This window comes from Leucoraja erinacea, chromosome 22 (assembly GCF_028641065.1).
Source record: "Leucoraja erinacea ecotype New England chromosome 22, Leri_hhj_1, whole genome shotgun sequence".
NCBI classification, from domain to species: Eukaryota; Metazoa; Chordata; class Chondrichthyes; order Rajiformes; family Rajidae; genus Leucoraja; species Leucoraja erinaceus.
This window is the reverse complement of record NC_073398.1, coordinates 1,432,653-1,453,626: the sequence shown is the minus strand read 5'-3', so window position 1 is coordinate 1,453,626 and position 20,974 is coordinate 1,432,653. Positions and strand designations below refer to the sequence as shown.

Sequence of the window (20,974 nt, the reverse complement as noted above, 5' to 3'; positions counted from 1 at the left end):
CACTCTTGCCCGGCGACGGGAGAACAGAGAACTGGCTGTTTTCAAAGTGAAAACGTTGATTTTTTTTCCCCCCCGATTTTTTGTTTTTGTTTTTTTTTTGATTTTTTCCCTTAGGGGGAAAAAAAGGGGGGTGACGTCGCACCCAACGCACCCCCCCTTCGGACGGCCATGCAACCCCTTAAGAATTTTGTACGTTTCTATAAGATCCCCCCTTAATCTTCTAAATTCTAATGAGTATTATCCAGTCTTTCTTCATATGAAAGTCCTGCCATCTCAGGAATCAGTCTGGTGAACCTTCTCTGTACTCCCTTTATGGCAAGAATGTCTTTCCTCAGATTAGGAGACCAAAACTGTACGCAAAACTCCAGGTGTGGTCTCACCAGACCCTGTACAACTGCAGTAGAACCTCCCTGGTCTTATACTCAAATCCTTTTGCTATGAATGTCAACATACCATTTGCTTTCTTCACTGCCACCAAAGTGGATAACCTCACATTTATCCACATTATACTGCATCTGCCATGCATTTTCCCACTCGCCCAACCTATCCAAGTCACCTTGCAGCCTCCTAGCATCCTCCTCACAGCTAACACTGCCCCCCAGCTTTGTGTCATCCGCAAACTTGTAGATGTTGCATTCAATTTCCTCATCCAGATCATTAATATATATTGTAAATAGCTGGGGTCCCAGCACTGAGCCTCGCCGTACTCCACTAGTCACTGCCTGCCATTCTGAAAAGGACCTGTTTACTCCTACTCTGCTTCCTGTCTGCCAGCCAGTTCTCTATCCACATCAATACTGAACCCCCAATACCGTGTGCTTTAAGTTTGGGATTATGGGGTATTAGCTGCAGGGAGAGGTTGGACAGATGAATTGTTTTCTCTGGAACTCCAGAAGTTGTAGGTTGCCCTGATAAATTTAAAGGAGATGTGTCGGGCAAGTTTTGTTCAACATAGATTGAACAATAGGGTGGTGAGTGTCTGGAACTGCCTTGTTGCTGGGGTGGTGGTTGAGGCAGATAGGATAGTGGTGTTAAATAGACTTTTGGATATGTAAGGGATGTGTGTTATGTGCAGGTAGATAAGAGTTGGTCTTAACATCATGTTAAGCACAGACATTATGTGTTGAAGGCCCAGTTCTTGTGCTGTGGTGATCTACGTTCCAATTGATGTCGTCTGCAATTGAATGTAAGAGTGAAGTGATCAGTTGCCTTGTGGTAATCTTATTTGATCGAAGAACTTTTGTCTTTAGGGTATACTGTATGCAACCAGTCTCCGTAACATTGTCCGAACCACAATGAATCTGTACGTGTCAATGCAGAAGCCCATGACCAAAACATCTGTGAAAGCATTGTGCAGGCTCGTGGAACTCCTAAAGGTAAGCACCTTTCAAAAGGTGTTATCAGTTTCATCCTCTGTTGTTGAGAACTATGGAGTTCAATTTCTATTTCCTTTTATGCTTTTCTATTTCTATGCTTTTTAGCCAATTCTGTATTCCCACAGTTTGTTCCACATTTTCCACCATTCTTTTGACTCGAGAGCAGTAAGATAATTAATTTTACAATTACTACTTTAAGTTGCACTGTTGAGGCTGCACATATTGGCCAAATTGTGTTCTCATCCAGCGCCAAGCTTGCTATCACTGAATATCCCACCAATCTCCACCTATTGGTACAATAGCTGAACCAAGAATGGATTGGTCTCCAGGCATTATTACCTCTGGCATAGCCCCCTGCAATGCCCTGTTAGCTTGCTTCATTTGCATTCTGTACAGTGCGTGTGTGTGTATACGCACGTGAGCACGCACACACGCACACACCAAAATATGTTTTTACAACACCTAAACTATTTAAATTAGTTTAACTGCTGTTGAAAGCATTTTTTTAAATGTCTCTGAGTTAACTTGTTAATTGAAGGGAAGAGATCCCATTGGAATAAGCCAAGCTCTGCTGGAAGTGCCAGTGATGGCTCTTGTAATGTGTATGTCAGATATGATCTTTCTTTGTAGACCAGCAGCTGGGTATCCACTGTTCCTGTTTGACAGTTTCCTTTGATCCCACTTCTGTGTTCGGTTCAAGGTATTATTTTCATGACTTTTCTTAGCTTCATGAGCAGATCATGTTATCATTCCTGTACGGTAGTGTTCCTGGAAGTCGTACTCAACAATGTGTACTTGATGCTTCATTTACTGTCTTGAGATCTGGTCCCCTAATTTAGAATGAGGAACTGATGATTTACAAAACAGCTCACTTCAATGCACATGTAGGAAGAAGGAAATTATTGTGATAGTTATAAAGCACAGAAAGCTGGTTCCTCAGCACAACTCCATGCTGACCAACATGCCCCTTCTAAGCTAGTTCATTTGCCCACGTTTTGCTCATATCCCTCTATATCCTCAACACTAGTGCCCCGCAGAAATACGTTCTCAGCCCCCTTCTGTACTCCCTCCACACTCATGACTGCAGCCAAATACCAATCCAACTCAATTTGTTTTGTGCTGTCACACCATTGAGTGGCTCACACTTAGCACAATGATGGTGTCATGCATGTGAAGAATATCCGTGATGTGAGACCATAACACGTGGGCATTTCCACCATTACTGTCATCAAAAAGCCACGCAAGCACTGGGCATTTAGCGGAGGCAGAGTTTGCTCGCTGCCTGATGTGGATCCTAACACTGCTGAGTCCTTCAGTGCACTGCCAGCTTGATCTCTGGTAGTACCACTTTGCCCCTCTTTGTTATGGGGATTGAAATCCACTGTCCAGAATATGTTCTGTGTGCTTACTGTGCTCAGTACTAAGTGGAACAGCACAAATTCATTAGCTGAAAGAGGTTGAACTGATAATATGAGACTTCACCATTTCTGACGTATATCTCGAGGGTGCCCATTCCTTCATGCTTCCTGACATTTGGTTAGACAAATAAAAAATGCATTTAGTATGCTTTCGTTCATGAACTAAGACATTGAATAAAGTAGTATTTGTACAAAAAATGGTTTAAACCGCATTTGGAGTACAGTATACGGTTCTGGTCAATGTGTCCCAGTAGAGGGAGTGCAGAACAAATGGGCTAGGATGTTGCCTGGGATGCAAGGATGAGTTGGGCCTAAGCCTGCTTCTGTGCTGTATAACACTACCACTTTGACTCTTAGTTTAGTTTAGAGATACAGCAGGGAAGCAGGCCCTTCTTCCCACGCAGTCCATGCCGACCAGCTATTCTACACACAGGAACAATTTACAATTAACCTACTAACCTGTACGTGTGGGAGGACTGGAGCACCCAGAGAAAACCCAGGCAGGTCTGGAGCTATAAGGCAGCAACTCTACCGCTGCACCACCGCATCGCCCTGACTCCAAGAACTACATTGGTGGGATTTGAAGTCTGGTCTCTGGATTGTTAGTCCTGACCTCTGGAATATTGTCTTTTTTTTTAATCCTTGCTCCATAATTCATTGTTTCTTAATACAATTTTTGTAAGTACATATCTTATAGGATCTATGCCCAGCACAATAACCATATAACCATATAACAATTACAGCACGGAAACAGGCCATCTCGGCCCTACAAGTCCGTGCCGAACAAATTTTTTTTCCCCTTAGTCCCACCTGCCTGCACTCATACCATAACCCTCCATTCCCTTCTCATCCATATGCCTATCCAATTTATTTTTAAATGATACCAATGAACCTGCCTCCACCACTTCCACTGGAAGCTCATTCCACACCGCTACCACTCTCTGAGTAAAGAAGTTCCCCCTCATATTACCCCTAAACTTCTGTCCCTTAATTCTGAAGTCATGTCCTCTTGTTTGAATCTTCCCTATTCTCAAAGGGAAAAGCTTGTCCACATCAACTCTGTCCATCCCTCTCATCATTTTAAAGACCTCTATCAGGTCCCCCCTTAACCTTCTGCGCTCCAGAGAATAAAGACCTAACTTATTCAACCTATCTCTGTAACTTAATTGTTGAAACCCAGGCAACATTCTAATAAATCTCCTCTGTACTCTCTCTATTTTGTTGACATCCTTCCTATAATTGGGCGACCAAATTGTACACCATACTCCAGATTTGGTCTCACCAATGCCTTGTACAATTTTAACATTACATCCCAGCTTCTATACTCAATGCTCTGATTTATAAAGGCTAGCATACCAAAAGCTTTCTTTACCACCCTATCTATATGAGATTTCACCTTCAAGGAACTATGCACGGTTATACCCAGATCCCTCTGTTCAACTGTATTCTTCAATTCCCTACCATTTACCATGTACGTCCAATAAATAACTGATTTTTTTCTTTCCTAGGCAATTGAACATACAGTGCACAGAAGGACCATGATTATAGCTGATTCTGTCTGTCACATTGCTCAATATCTTCAGCATCAGGCCCTTAATTCTATATCAATTGCAAAGGTTTGTACATTTAGTTGCTGCATGCATGTGTTTTCATTAAACTGAAAGCACCATGTTGTGCCTGTGTAAATTCCATCTTTTTCCTGATGATATCAGTTTTCCAAATCTCCTGCTGTGTTTGGGTTCCTTACTGTCATGTCTTGCTTTTTGAATTGAAATGTGGTTTGTATTGGTTGTAATAAACAAGGCTGCTTTACCAAAGGGACTTGAGGATATGGTTGTGCTCTGTTTCACAGAGGGCGACATGGTGGCGCAGTGGTAGAGTTGCTGCCTTACACGCTTGCAGCACCAGAGACCCGGGTTCGATCCCGACCTCGAGTGCTGTCTGTATGGAGTTTGTACGTTCTCTCCATGACTCGCATGGGTTTTCTCCGAGATCTTCGATTTCCTCCCACACTGCAAAGACGTACAGGTATGCAGGTTAATTGGCTTGCCGTCTGTGTAAAAAATTGTCCCTAGTATGTGTAGGATAGTGTGTGGATCGCTGGTCAGGGTGAGGACCCAGTGGGCCAAAGGGCCTGTTTCTGTGCTGTATCTCTAAGCTAAACTAAAACTAAACTCGCCCCATCACTCCAGATTCATCCCAAAGGTTTCTCCATCAATTGCATGAATAAGATTGCAGCATCAGGCAAAGTAGTGGCAGTGGCATTTACCTCGTGGTGCTCAGACTTAGTGGTCCTGTCCAACTTCTGCTTTCCACACCTGGGGCATTCAGCAATAAAGTGCCATCCTCCCAAGATAATACCTCCATCATCATGAATGTGGTCTCCTTCCACCCCATGCTGGTGAACCCAGACAAATCCCAAAGATGGCCATTGCTCCACTCCATGCCCTCACTTTGGAGAAACCATACCACTTGGCTGGGCTCCTTTTTCCTGCATATAGGCAGTGAGTGAAGAGCACAGCTTCAGCAGTGAGAATTGCACAGAACCGGTCAGGGGTGGCAGAGGAATGACTCTGCAATTGCCTGGGGTTTGTAGACTGGGCGATGATCAAGGACTCGGCAACAGACCTGAACGAATACACCACGGTAGCTAATGACTTGATAAGGAGCTCTGTGGAGGAGTGTGTCTCCACCAAAATCATCTGAATATTCTCTCACAAGAAGCATTGAGTGAACCTGGGAGGTCCACAATCTACTGAGGACCAATTCTCGGGCATTCAAGTCTGGCGATGAAAATTCATATAGGAACTCTAAGACCTTCAGAACGGCAGAGACATTTTCACTCTAAACTGGAGGATGAGATGGATGTCTGGTGGCTGTGGTTGGGCTTGCATGCCAACAATTTCTTCAAGGCAGAACTAAGTGGCAGCTCGAATGACATCTGGAGGAACTCAATGCTTTTTACATTTGCTTTGAAAGGAAGAACACTGATATGCCTCCATAGCCTACAACAGCATTGTAATGTCAGTCACCAACACTGACATCAGACCATCCTTCATGAGGGTTAACCCTCTGGAAAGTGTCCAGCCCCGATGGTGTACCTGGCTGTGTTATCAAAGCTTGCACAGACCAGTACCATCCCCTCCAAATTTGTTATGAAAATCAGAACTGAGTTTTCACTCATCCTTCTGCAACTCGATTCTCGACTTCCTCATCAGCATGCCAGAATCAGTAATGAATTGATAACACCATTTCCTCCTCGATAACCATCCACACAGGAGCACCTCAGGCCGATATGATCAGTCCCCTGCTGTACTCTATACGCATGAATGTGTAACCAGACACGGTTCCAACACAGGTTCAACTTCGTCTACTGTATCCATTGTGGATCTACCCCACCCCCAAGCTAGTCGTCCTGCTAGTTCCACTGTTTATCCATATATCCCTTCGTTATCACCTCTTCAGCAGCCAACAGTGGACCATTCTGTGGGCTGTACCTTTCCTTGGTTGACGGTGCTGGCTCTGATTTGTTCTGAATGTTTTCATACCTCTGCTTTCCCTCTCCCCTGACTCTGTGAAGAAAGGTCTCAACCGAAAATGTATTTTTGTTTCTTCAAAGATGCTGCTTGATCTACGAGTTATTCCAGCTTTTTGTGTCCATCTTCGATGTAAACCAGCATCTGCAGCTCCTTCCTTTGATACCACCATTGTTGGACGAATAATGGAGACTCGAACATAGAACACAGAACGCCCATAGTGTTTGTGCTGAACATGATGCCAAGTTAAACTGATTTCAACGACCTGTACATGATAACTACCTCATTCTCTGCATTTCTATGTGCTTATTTAATAGTTTCTTAAATGCCACCACCACCCCTGTCATTGCGATCCATGCCCCCACTGGGGGGGGGGTAACTTGCCCTACACATTTCCATGAAACTTTCCCCCTACTTACCTGATAGCTGCACCCTCTAGTGTTGGATATTTCCACCAAGGGATCAAAGTTCTGACTATCAGGAAGTCATGATGCTGCTCTATAAGAGAAGTCAAGATCATTCAGGAAATTATAGGCCTGTAAAGCTCGATAGAGTGCTTGGGAAGCTATTGGATAATATTCTTTGGGATATGATTTCAGTGTAGTGGGGGGCTTGGAGCACATTGCCAGGGGTGATGGTGGAGGAGATATGATTGTGGCATTTAAGAGGTTTTTAGATAGGCGCATGGAAGTACAAGGAATAGAGTGATATGGAGCATGTACAGGCAGATGAGAAAATCATGTTCAATGTAAACATAGTAGGCTGAAGGGCCTGTTCTTGTGCTGTATTGTTCTTTGTTCTCATAACACATAATAATAGTGAGAGATAATAAATCTGATTAAATGGTGCCAGAACAAGAATCTTGTTCTCAACCCCAGCAAGGCTGAGGAGCTGATTATTGACTTTGGAAGAGGAAGGTAGAGGATCCACCAACATGTCTTCACTAATGTGTTGGTGGTGGTGAGAGTCGACAGTTTCAAGTTCCTAGGCATGCATATCTCTGAAGATCTGTCCTGGGCCCAGCACATGGATGCAATCACAAAGAAGGCTGATCTATGCCTCTTCTTCCTTGGAAGATTGAGGAGATTGGTATGCTAATGAATAGTCTCTTGAACATCTACAGGTGAACAGTGAGAGAATACTGCCCAGGTGCATCATGCCTTGGTTTGGCATCTGAAACGTCCAGGAACAAAGGAGATTGCAGAAAGTGGTTGACATTGCCAGGTCCATCACAGTTACTGACCTCCCCACCATTGAAGAGCAAAACGGCAGCCAATATATCAAAGACGTACATCACCCTGGCAACGCATTCATTTCTGTGCTACAATCAGAAAGTGGTATGGAAGTTCTGAAAATTGAGAGTAGCAGGTTGAATAGCTTTTCCAACAACAATCAGACACAACAATGTCACCCTTAACTATGAACTTCTCTGGATTGTCTTTGGTTGCACAAAGGACTTTGGGGTTATTTTTGTACTAGTAGTGTGATGATTAATTTATTGATTTTTTAAAAATTATGTATTGTCTGTGTGTCTTTTGTTTATGACTGGCAATTCTATAAGGGTTGACGGTGGATATACAATGGAAGACATTTAAAGACTGCATGGATGAACTACAAAAATTGTTCATACCAGTTTGGCAAAAGAATTAATCAGGGAAGGTAGTACATCCATGGATAACAAGGGAAATCAGGGATAGTATCAAAGCGAAGGATGATGCGAACAAATTAGCCAGAAAAAGCAGCATACCGGAGGACTGGGAGAAATTCAAAGACCAGCAGAGGAGGACAAATGGCTTAATTAGGAAAGGGAAAATGGATTATGAAAGAAAACTGGCAAGGAACATAAAAACTGACTGCAAAAGTTTTTATAGATATGTGAAAAGAAAGAGATTAGTTAAAACAAATGTAGGTCCCTTGCAGTCAGAAACAGGTGAGTTGATCATGGGGAACAAGGATATGGCGGACCAATTGAATAACTACTTTGGTTCCGTCTTCACTAAGGAAGACATAAATAATTTGCCAGAAATAGCAGGGGACCGCGGGCCAAAGGAGTTGGAGGAATTGAGTGAAATCCAGGTTAGCCGGGAAGTGGTGTTGGGTAAATTGAATGGATTAAAGGCCGATAAATCCCCAGGGCCAGATAGGCTGCATCCCAGAGTACTTAAGGAAGTAGCTCCAGAAATAGTGGATGCATTAGTAATAATCTTTCAAAACTCTTTAGATTCTGGAGTAGTTCCTGAAGATTGGCGGGTAGCAAACGTAACCCCACTTTTTAAGGAGGGAGAGAGAAAATGGGGAATTACAGACCAGTTTAACATCGGTAGTGGGGAAACTGCTAGAGTCAGTTATTAAAGATGGGATAGCAGCACATTTGGAAAGTGGTGAAGTCATTGGACAAAGTCAGCATGGATTTACGAAAGGTAAATCATGTCTGACGAATCTTATAGAATTTTTCGAGGATGTAACTAGTAGCGTGGATAGGGGAGAACCAGTGGATGTGGTGTATCTGGATTTCCAGAAGGCTTTCGACAAGGTCCCACATAAGAGATTAGTATACAAACTTAAAGCACAAGGCATTGGGGGTTCAGTATTGATGTGGATAAAGAACTGGCTGGCAAACAGGAAGCAAAGAGTAGGAGTAAACGGGTCCTTTTCACAATGGCAGGCAGTGACTAGTGGGGTACCGCAAGGCTCAGTGCTGGGACCCCAGCTATTTACAATATATCTTAATGATCTGGATGAGGGAATTGAAGGCAATATCTCCATGTTTGCGGATGACACTAAGCTGGGGGGCAGTGTTAGCTGTGAGGAGGATGCTAGGAGACTGCAAGGTCACTTGGATAGGCTGGGTGAGTGGGCAAATGTTTGGCAGATGCAGTATAATGTGGATAAATGTGAGGTTATCCATTTTGGTGGCAAAAACGGGAAAGCAGACTATTATCTAAATGGTGGCCGATTGGGAAAGGGGGAGATGCAGTGAGACCTGGGTGTCATGGTCCACCAGTCATTGAAGGTAGGCATGCAGGTGCAGCAGGCAGTAAAGAAAGCGAATGGTATGTTAGCTTTCATTGCAAAAAGATTTGAGTATAGGAGCAGGGAGGTTCTACTGCAGTTGTACAGGGTCTTGGTGAGACCACACCTGGAGTATTGCGTACAGTTTTGGTCTCCAAATATAAGGAAGGACATTATTGCCGTAGAGGGAGTGCAGAGACGGTTCACCAGACTGATTCCTGGGATGTCAGGACTGTCTTATGAAGAAAGACTGGATAGACTTGGTTTATACTCTCTAGAATTTCGGAGATTGAGAGGGGATCTTATAGAAACTTACAAAGTTCTTAAGGGGTTGGACAGGCTAGATGCAGGAAGATTGTTCCCGATGTTAGGGAAGTCCAGGACAAGGGGTCACAGCTTAAGGATAAGGGGCAAATCCTTTAAAACCGAGATGAGAAGAACTTTTTTCACACAGAGAGTGGTGAATCTCTGGAACTCTCTGCCACAGAGGGTAGTTGAGGCCAGTTCATTGGCTATATTTAAGAGGGAGTTAGATGTGACCCTTGTGGCTAAGGGAATCAGGGGGTATGGAGAGAAGGCAGGTACGGGATACTGAGTTGGATGATCAGCCATGATCATATTGAATGGCGGTGCATGCTCGAAGGGCCGAATGGCCTACTCCTGCACCTAATTTCTATGTTTCTATAAGCCTGTTGTGCTGCTGCAAGTAAGAAGAATTGAGTTGTTCTATTGTCAGTACATGATCCTCCAACATTTTTGATACCTCCAACGAGATCCCACCACGAGTCACATCTTTCCATCTCCCCTTTCCGCCTGCAGAGACCGTTCCCTCCGTAACTCCCTGGTCAACTCATCCCTTCCCACCCAAACAACCCCCTCCCCAGGGACCTTACCCTGTAACTGCAGGTGATGCAACCCCTGTCCTCATACCTCCAACCTCAATTCTGTCCAGGGACTCCGACAGTCCTTTCAGGTTAGATAGAGGTTCATTTGCCCCTCCTCCAACCTCATCTACTGTATCCGTCATTCAAGATGTGGACTCTTGTGCAACGGTGAGACCAAACGTAGACTGGGCAATCGTTTCGCTGAACACCTTCGCTCAGTCCGCCTGGACCTACCTGATCTCCCGGCAGCTAAACACTTTAATTCTCCTTCACATTCCCACACTGACCTTTCTGTCCAAGGCCTCCTCCGTTGTCCAAGTGAGGCTAAATGCTAATTGGAGGAACAGCATCTCAAATTTTGCTTGGCCAGCTTACAATCCAGTGGTATTAATATATATTCCTCTAACTTCAAGTAACCCCTGCAGTCTCTCTATCTCCATCCCTCCCCCACCCAATTCGCACCAGGTGCTCGTTCTCACTTAGCAAACAGCTAACAATGGCCTGTTTCCTTTTATCTTGTTTTGCATATCTTTCATTCATTTGTTCTATATCTCTCTACATCATTGTCTATATCTCTCATTTCCTTTCCCCACCCCCGATTAGTCTCTACCTGATATGTCACCCATTCCTTCTCTCCAGAGATGCTGCCTGTCCCGCTGAGATACTCCAGCTTTTTGTGTATTATCAACACTCGTAATTGTTCTTTTTGGAAAATTGCCTACTTCTGTTTTGAGATCGTCATTGCAGAGGATGTCACTTAGTTTCCATTTTTGAGGTGAAATGGTGGAGCAACTTGAAGGAAAATTTCTCAAGAGCTTTAAACAATGTAAACTTTATTTATTAATATAGTGGCTTCAACAATGAGTTGCCTTGAGTCTTAGTTATCTTAATTATTGGAGTGAAAATAGATAATTTAATGTTTTAAAAGGCTTCAAAGTGCAAATGCATAAATTGAGCAGGTCACCTAGTTTTTGCTAATTCTAGCTTTTGTAGTCCTGTAGAAATCCGAAACGTCTTTTTTTGAAAAGCATCTGATTTTTTTCCTTCAGAAAAGAGTGATATCTGACAAGAAGTACAGTGAGAGACGCTTGGATGTGCTCTCCGCCCTTGTTTTGGCTGAAAATGCTCTCAATGGACCCAGTACCAAGGAACGTAGACTGGTTGTTGCCTTAGCATTAAGTGTGGGGACTCAAATGGTAAGCATAATGTCCAGTATATTAACATTATAATAATTTTCTAATTTAAATAGTAATAATTTGCATGCCAAACATTGCAGTTTGAATGAAGACACAAAACTGCAGATGCCGGAATCTTAAGCAAACCATGATGTGCTGGAGGAATGTTTTGGGTCGGGATCCTTCGTATTGATTGGAGTCGGATGGTGGGAGGGGAGAAGGAGAAGTATGGAAGTGGGAAAGAACCTGGCAGATTCAGGTGAGGGAGAATGGTGGATGGCAGATGGGTGGAGTCAGTGTCAAAAAGGAGAGGTTAAAAGGAGATAAAAGGATTGTCGGATGAAATGTAAAGCTGGCGGGAAGGTTAAGGGTGGAAGTGGTCACAGGAGAAAAAGGACACGTTCAGTGCAGGGATGAGAAGGGAAGTTAAAATGGTTAGCGACCGGAAGCTTCAACACGCCTTGGTGAGCGGAGTGCAAGTGTTGAGTGAAACAGTAGCCTGGTCAATGCTTGGTGTCTTCAATGTAAGGAGGGCTATATTGGGAGCACCAAATGCAATAGATTAAGTTGAAAGAGTGCAATGAACCTCTGTCTCGTTTGAATGGGCAGCTCGGGTTGCTGGATAGACATGCGAGAGATGTAGTAGGTGTTACATCTCCTGCGGTTGTAGGAGAATGGATTGGGGAGGGGTCGGGTGGATAGATAGGGATGGGTACACCAAGAGGTTGTGGAGCGAGTGGACTTTATGGAAACTGGAGAGGAATGCGGGTGGGTAGATGTGACTGGTGGTGGGATTACGTTGAAGGTGGCAGGAAATGTTGGACAATGATGTGTTCCATGTGGTGGGATGAAAGATGAGGACATGGGGTTAAGTTGCTCAGTCTGGGTTAAGGGGGAGTAAGAGGAGCTGAACTGTGAGACATAGAAGAGACATGGGTGACTGGTCCATCCACAATACTGGGGGGGAGGAGGAGAGAGAATCTACATTTACTAATGAAAAGGGACCTCCATGTCTGAGAGTGGAAAGCCTAATTTTGGAAGAAAATGTGGCGGGGGCAAAGAAGTTAAGAATAAGGGATGGCTTCCTTGCAAGTGGCGGAGAAGGGGGTGTAGTCAAGTAGCTGTGGGAGTCAATAAGTTTTCTAGTAGATATCTGCACATTGTCTAGCCCCTGTGATGAAGAGACAGATTGAGAATGGGAAGAGCGGTGTTAGAGTTGGTGCGAGTGCATTTGTGGGCAGGGTGGAAAGTTGATGAAATCAAGGAGCAGGGCACGTGTGCTGGAGGCAGCCCTGATGCAGTTGGCAATGTAACGGACAAACAGGTGGGGAATGGTACTAGGGCATGTTTGGAATAAGGACAGTTCAACGTTACCAACTAAAAGATGGGCATTGCTGGGGCCGATGTGAGCGTCCATGAATACCTGAAAAAAGTAAGTGTAGTCCAAAGAGAAGTTGTAAAGTGTGGTGTCAAGTTCTGTCAGGGTGATAAAAAGCATTCGTTTTGTTTAGAGCGCCGACCAGTGATCCCCGCACATAGACAATATCGTACACACACACTAGGGACAGTTTACAATTACACCAAGTGAATTAGCTTACAAACCTGTTCATCTTTGGAGTGAGAGGAAACTGGAGCAGCTGGAGAACACCTTGGCAGATTACAGGGAGAACGTACAAACTCCGTTCAGACAAGCACCTAGAGTCAGGATGGAACCCGGGCCTCTGGCGTTGGAAGGCAACTCCACCGCTGCACTGTCAATGGGAACTGATTGGGTCTGTGTTCAAGGAAAACCTGGAGGGTCCTGAGGCCTTCCTGGTGGGGAAAGAAGGTGTAAAGGGTCTGGATGTTCATGGCGAGGATGAAGCAATGGGGGCTTAGGAATTGAAAGTTATTGAACTGGTGAAGTGCATGTGCGTTGTCTTTTGCAGTTGAATTTTGCTATGAAATCAATTCATTATGCTCAACGTGCCAGAGTTGCTGGGTTATATTTAAAGTTGTGAATATCATAGCCATACACGTTTTGCTGTATCAATGTGGCTGATCTGTTACATGCTGTTTTTGCATGTATTTGTCCTGTGAAGAAAACATTCCGAGATGAAGAGTTGCTTGTTTTGCTTGTGGTGCTGAAGAAGTTGGACGTGATCAGTGAGCTGAAGGAGCGGTGAGTCGCCCACAGAAGACAGTTGCATTACGATCCTGGTGGGACCAAGCAGCAGACTTGACTTTGTTGTTGCATTTTGCAGGATTCAAGTTCTGTGCAATTGCAACTTCTTGTACTGGCATCGCACCATATTCCCCATCTACCTGGACGATATTTATGATAGTGCTGTTGATTCTGCAAGAATACACGTAAGAATTGCAGATTTGTTGATGACCAAGCGATTACAAAACAGACATTTTATCTTTTGTTTTCTTGTGTGATGCATATAATTAACCCCACAGCATCATTCATAGGTACAATCCATGTGGACTATTGGGTAATTAACTGTACTAATCCCATTCTCCAGCAGTTGGAATTTGGCCTTCTATGCCTTGGCAATTAAAGTACCTGTGTAGAGACTCGAGTGTAGTTTAGAGATACAGCGCAGAAACAGGCCCTTCATCCACCAAGTCCACACCGACCAGCGATCCCCGCACATTTACACTATACTGCACACACTGGGGACAATTTACATTTATACCAAGCCAATTAACCTACAAACCTGTACGTCTTTGGAGTGTGGGAGGAAACCAAAGATCTCGGTGAAAACCCACGCAGGTCATGGGGAGAAACTCCGTACAGACAAGTATCTGTAGTCTGGATGGAACCCGGGTCTCTGGTACTGTAACGCAGCAACTACGGCTGCACTGTTGTGTCACCCAGTCATTGTCATATGCACGAAAACAAGCCCCAAAGCCCAACTGGTCCATGCCGATCCAGCTAGTACCATTTGCCCACACCTGCTCCATTTTGCTTTGAACCTTTCCCATCCGTGCACTGTCCAAATATCTTTTAAATGTTATTGTACCTGCCTCAGCTACTTCATCTGGCAGTAGGTGCCATATACCCTGTGTGAAAAAACTGCCCCTTGGGATGCGAGTAAAACTTTCCCCTCTTGCCTTTATTCCCCTACACCGAAGAAAAAAACATGCATTCCCTCATGATTTTATTAATCTCTGTCAGTCTCCTGCTCTCCAAGGAATAATGTCCAAGCATTCCCAGCCTCTCCCTGCAGCTCGGGTTCTTGAGTCCTGGCAACATCGTGTTCTTATCCTTGCGAGCAAAGCAAGGCAAATTCCTCGTATGTACACATACTTTGCTAATGAAATTTATTAAATTCAATTCAATTCAAATCTTCTCTGCATTCTTTCAAATTTAATGGCATCTTTCCTATAGCAGAGTGTCCAAAACTGAACACAATACTCCAAGCGCGGGCTCTTGTCAAATTGTGTTATGCCTCAACTACCCACTCAAGCATTCTCTGGCTGAAAAAGTGTTTCCTTCTCCCCCCCCAATCCTCTAATCCTCTTGCACTAAGCCTATGGGCTCGAGTTTTAGATAGCTCGACTCTGCAGAATTTTCCTGCTGTCTATGCCTCGCCTATCAGGAACCTTCTCAACCTCTTCTCCAAGGAAACTGAACCCAGCCTAACTACTCCCTCACAACTGTCCCTGGCAACATTCTGCTGAATATCCTCTGCACTCTTTCCAGTGAAATCATGTCCTATATTGTTGGTGACAGTACTCCAGCCAAATCATTGTCTTATATAGTTGTACCATAACCTCCCCGCTGTTATAGTCTATGCCTCAGTTAATGGTTCGTGTAGATATCTTGATTGCTGCTATCACCACCAAGTCTTCCTTTCACAGTCATTCAGCACAGACACCAGTTATTCGGCCCACCAAGTCCATGCTGACCATCAGCCACCCATTTACACGTATTCTGTTGTCCTCGGACTCCTATTAACTTCTGCCAGGTTGTAGCACCCACCTATACCCTTGGGCAATTTAAAATGGCTGATTAATGCCCTGATCAGCTTGTCTTTGGGATGTGGGATGAAACTGAAGCACCTAGAGAAAACCCATGCAGTCACAGGGAGAACATGCAAACTGAATGCAGGCAACACCTGAGGTCGGGATTGACCCGGGGTCTCTGGAGGTGTGAGTGTGTCACTCCACCTGCTGCGTCACTGTTCCACCTGTACCTGTGCTGTCACCTTCAGGTATACGTGGACTTGTCCACCAAGATCTCATTGTCCCTCCCTATTGAGGAATAGAGGCACCTTGGTTAACAAGGTTGGCTTTGTTACTGAACTAGCAAACCAGACTCTGAGTGAATTCTTTTCTTGTAATTGGATGGCTTGAATTAAGTTAATGTTTTATTTAAAAAATAGTTTGGTTTCAGTAAATATTACCACGCAAGCTGCCTGTAATTGACCACTTTTTGGTATCATCTTTGACATAACACTGAATTATGTTGAAATGCTTTATAATTTATTTGTTCCTGAATGTTAGTCACATGTTTTTTAATACATGCAGATATATTGATTTTGAAGAAAAGTGTTTAAAGTCTTTTATTTTCTGCATTAAACTTATGCTCCTCAAAGTTAGATAATAAACAGTCAAGACCCTAATTTGATGCCCAAGATTTGATAATATCTGGGCTGTTCACTCGTCGCATCGGCTTACTGAATCTTTCTCAAGGGGGAATAAAAAGTGGAAAATAATGGTACAATTAGTTTGAGGTGGAATAGATTGTACGTGGCAAACATTTAGTTTAGAGATGCAATGCGGAAACTGGCTCTTCGGTGCATTGCGCTGACCAGCAATCCCCCCGCACATAGCACTATCCTACACACTAGGGAAAATTGACAATTTCTACCAAAGCCAATTAACTTACAAACATGCACGTCTTTGGAGTGTGGGAGGAAACCGGAGCACCGGAGTAAACTAATACTGTTCAGTTTAGAGATATAGCAGAGGTAAATTTAGAAATACAAGATGAAAACACTCATGTGTATCTCATGTAATTTGGAGCATTTGTTTAGTGGTGATTGGTGGTGAAATGTTCCTGTTGATTTTGTCATTTTATATTTCACTTAACAGTACATGTTTAGTGCTTTGAGAGATTGTGTTCCGCCCATGATGCATGCTAGACACCTGGAATCCACACACATGTTGCTGGAAGCTTTCGATAAAGAAATCATGGCTATGCTGAATGAGGTAATGGACTACAACCAAAAATCACAGCGGATACGGTGGATGAGGTTGGAGGAGGCGCAAGTGAACCTCTACCTCGCCTGAAAAAACTGTTGGGGTCCTTGGACGGAGGCGAGGGGGGAGGTAAAGGGACAGCTGTTGCATCTCCTGCGTTTGCAGATGAAAGCGCATTAGGAGGGGGTGGTTTGGATTGGAAGGGTTGACCAGGGAGTTGCGGAGGGAATGGTCTCTGCTGAAAGCAGGAAGGGGTGGAGATGGGAAGATGTGGTTAGTAATGGGATCCCGTTGAAGGTGGCGAAAATGTCGTAGGGTTATGTGCTGTATGCGACGGCTGATGGGGTGGAAGGTGAGGACAAGGAGAACTCTGTCTTTGTTACGAATGGGGGAGGGGAGCAAGAGCGGAGCTGCAGGATATCGAGGAGACCCTAGTGTAAGCCTCGTCTATAATGTAAGAGGGGAACCCCCTGTTCCCTAAAGAATGAGGACATCTCCGATGCCCTGGTATGGAACACTTCATCCTGGGCACAGATGCGGCGTAGAAGGAGGAATTGGGAGTAGGGGATAGTCTGAACAGGAAGCAGGATGGGAAGAAGTGTAGTCGAGATAGTTGTGGGAGTCAGTAGGTTTGTAGTAGGTCGGTCAATAGTCTGTCTCCTGTGATGGAGACGATGAGATCTAGAAACGGTAGTGAGATGTCGGAGATGGTCCAAGTGAATTTGAGTGCAGGATGGAAATTAGTGGTGAAGTTGATGAAGTCAGTGAGTTCTGCATGGGTGCAGGAGGTAGCACCAATGCAGTCGTCAATGTAGCGCAGGTAGAGTTCGGGGATAGAGCCTGTGTACGCCTCAACCAGTGATTGTTCGAAGCACCCTACAGAGGCAGGCATAGCTGGGGCCCATGTGAGTGCCCATAGCTACAGTGCCCTCCATAATGTTTCGAACTAAGACCTATCATTTATTTATTTGCCTCCGTACTCCACAATTTGAGATTTGTATTAGAAAAAAAAAATCACTTGTGGTTAAAGTGCACATTGTCAGATTTTAATACAGGCCATTTTTATACATTGGTTTCACCATGTGAATGAATGGATAAGTTTATTGGCCAAGTATTCGCATACAAGGAATTTGCCTTGGTTCTCCGCCCGCAAGTGACAACATGACATACAGTGATAGTTAGGAATGACACATAAAACTTTCAACATTAATAATAAAACATGTTTGATTAAACATGTGAATTAAATAAAATACCAGAGCAAAAGGAGGCTACAGACTTTTGGTTATTGAGTAGAGCTACTACTCATGGAGAAAAAAACTGTTTTTATGTCTGGCTGTGGCAACTTTGACAGTCCGGAGTTGCCTTCCAGAGAGAAGTGATTCAAAGAGTTTGTGGCCAGGGTGAGAGGGGTCAGATGACCTTACCCGCTTGCTTCCTGGTCCTTGCAGTGTACACTTCGTCAATGGAGGGAAGGTTGCAGCCAATAACCTTCTCAGCTGATCGAACGATTCGCTGCAGCCTCTGGATGTTGTGCTTGGTGGCTGAGCCAAACCAGACCATGATGGAGAAGGTGAGGACAGACACGACGATGGCCGTATAGAATTGGACCATCATTGCCTGTGGCAGATTGTGCTTCCTCAGCTGCCGTAGGAAGTACATCCTCTGTTGTGCCTTTTTGACTGTGTAGAAATTACTGCAGTGTTTTTATACATGGTTCCCCCCCCCCCCCCCCCCCCCCCCCCCATTTCAGGGCACCATAATGTTTGGAACACAGCAATATCAAGTAAATGAAAGTAGTCATGTTTAGTATTTTGTTGCATATCCTTTGCATGCAATGACTGCTTGAAGTCTGCGATTCATGGACAGATGCTGGGTGTCTCCTCTGGTGATGCTCTGCCAGGCCTGTATTGCAGCCATCTTTAGCTTATGCTTGTTTTGAGGCTAGTCCCCTTTAGTTTTTTCTTCAGCATATCATAGGCATGCTCAATTGGGTTCAGATCAGGTGATTGACTTGGTCACTCAAGAACTTACCATTTTTTAGCTTTGAAAAACTCCTTTGTTGATTTAGCAGTATGTTTGGGATCATTGGCTTGCTGAAGTATGAACCACCGGCCAATGAGTATTGAGGCATTTATTTGAACGAGCAGAGAGGATGTGTCTATACACTTCAGAATTCATTATGCTACTACCACCAGCAGTTGTATCAACAATGAAGATAAGTGAGCCAGTACCTTCAGCAGCCATACATGCCCAGGCCATAACACCCCCACCACCGTGTTTCACAGATGAGGTGGTATGCTTTGGATCTTGGGCCGTTCCTTCTCTCCTCCATACTTTGCTCTTGCCATCACTCTGATATAGGTTCATCTTCGTCTCATCTGTCCACAAGACATTTTTCCAGAACTGTGGTTGCTCTTTCAAGTACTTCTTGGCAAACTGTAACCTGGCCATCCTATTTTTGCAGCTAACCAGTTGTTTACATCTTGCAGTGTAGCTTCTGTATTTTTGCTCATGAAATCTTCTGCAGACATTGGTCATTGACAAATCCACACCTGAAGACTGTTTCTGATGTTGGACAGGTGTTTGGAGGTTTTTCTTTATTATGGAGAGAATTCTTCTGTCATCAGCTATGGAGGTTTCCTTGGCCTGCCAGTCTCTGCGATTAGTAAGCTCACCAGTGCTCTCTTTCTCCTTAGTGATGTTCCGAACAGTTGATTTTGGTAAGCCTAAGGTTTGGCTGATGTCTCTAACAGTTTTATTCTTGTTTCTCAGTCTCATAAAGGCTCCTTTGACATTCATTGGCACAACTTTGGTCCTCATGTTGATAAACATCAATAAAAGTTTCTAAAAGTGATGGAATGACTGGAGGAAAAACTAGGTGCTGAGAGTTATCTTATACCTGCATTAAGGAGGCATTTAAACACACCTGCGCAATTACAAACATCTGTGAAGCCATGGGGGGGACTACGTATAAATACAGCTGTCATTTCTACATGGTGAAAATCTTAAGGATAAAGGGGAAATCCTTTAAAACCGAGATGAGAAGAACTTTTTTCACGCAGAGAGTGGTGAATCTCTGGAACTCTCTGCCACAGAGGGTAGTTGAGGCCACTTCATTGGCTATATTTAAGAGGGAGTTAGATGTGGCCCTTGTGGCTAAGGGGATCAGGGGTATGGAGAGAAGGCAGGTACGGGATACTGAGTTGGATGATCAGCCATGATCATATTGAATGGCGGTGCAGGCTCGAAGGGCCGAATGGCCTACTCCTGCACCTAATTTCTATGTTTCTATGTTTCTAAAACAAAATGTATAAAGATACCCTTTAATATAATCTGACAATGTGCATTTTAACCACATGTGATTTTTTTTTTCTATTTCAATTCTCAAATTGTGGAGTACAGAGGCAAATAAGTAAATGATGGGTCTTTGTCCCAAACATTATGGAGGGCACTGTACTCCTTGGATTTTTGGAGGGAGTGGGAAGAGTCGAAGGAGAAATTGTTCCGGGTCAGGACCATCTCTGGTAGGTGGAGGATATTGTCAGTAGACGGAAATTGGCTGGTTCTGCAGTTGAGGAAGAAACAAAGGACTTTAAGACTTTCCTGGTGGGGGATGGAGGTGTAGAGTGACTGAACATCCATAGTAAAGATGACAGACTGGAAAACGGAAGTCATTAAAGAGACGAAGGGTGTGTGAGGTGTCTTGGACATAGGTAGGGAGGGATTGGACCGGGGGGGGATAGGATGCAGTCGAGGTATGTGGAAATTAATTCAGTGGGATATTAACAAGCAGAAACAGGGCAGTTCCGTTTGTGTATTTTGGGAAGAAGATAAAATCGGGCCATGCGGGGCTGGGGAGCGATAAGCTTTGGAGGCTTTGTAGGGCAGATAGCCAGAAGTAATGAAATCAGAAATGGTGTGTGATATTAAGGCCTGGTGCTCGTCTGTGGGATCATGGTCCAAGGATAAGTAGGAGGAGGTGCCTGAGGTTTGTCGCCTGGCCTCAGCCCGGTTGAGGTCAGCGCACCAGACTACCACAGCACCTCCCTTGTCGGCGGGTTTGATTTTCATGTCAGGGTTTCTGCAGAGTGAGTGGAGGGCTTTGAAATTAAAATGAGTTATAGGGCCTAAGGGTGGTATCATCTCTGCAACTCTAGGAATTCTACGTTTAGGTACCGTAGTTTAGTTTACTTTTGAGATACAGTGCGGAAACAGGCCCTAAGGCCCACCGAGTCCGCACCGTCCAGTGATCCCCACACATTAACACTACCCTACATGAGGTATAAATGTGACAGTGGTGAAGTATTAGATTTAGTTGTAATTTCATAATGCTTTTATTAGTGTGAAGATTAAGCATGCGGTTTCTCATGGATATGCTGG

At 44.2% G+C, this 20,974-nt stretch overlaps 1 protein-coding gene across 1 annotated transcript in view; it reads left to right on the top strand.

Moving 5' to 3' along the window:
* Window positions 1-20,974, top strand: part of washc4 (WASH complex subunit 4) — a 79,163-nt gene that overhangs the window by 38,003 nt on the left and 20,186 nt on the right. Inside the window, exons 15-20 of the mRNA XM_055652747.1 lie at window positions 1,251-1,376; window positions 4,303-4,410; window positions 11,276-11,422; window positions 13,483-13,562; window positions 13,645-13,750; window positions 16,487-16,603. Coding sequence (XP_055508722.1) covers window positions 1,251-1,376; window positions 4,303-4,410; window positions 11,276-11,422; window positions 13,483-13,562; window positions 13,645-13,750; window positions 16,487-16,603 — 684 coding nt within the window. The remainder of the gene's footprint in view (window positions 1-1,250; window positions 1,377-4,302; window positions 4,411-11,275; window positions 11,423-13,482; window positions 13,563-13,644; window positions 13,751-16,486; window positions 16,604-20,974) is intronic.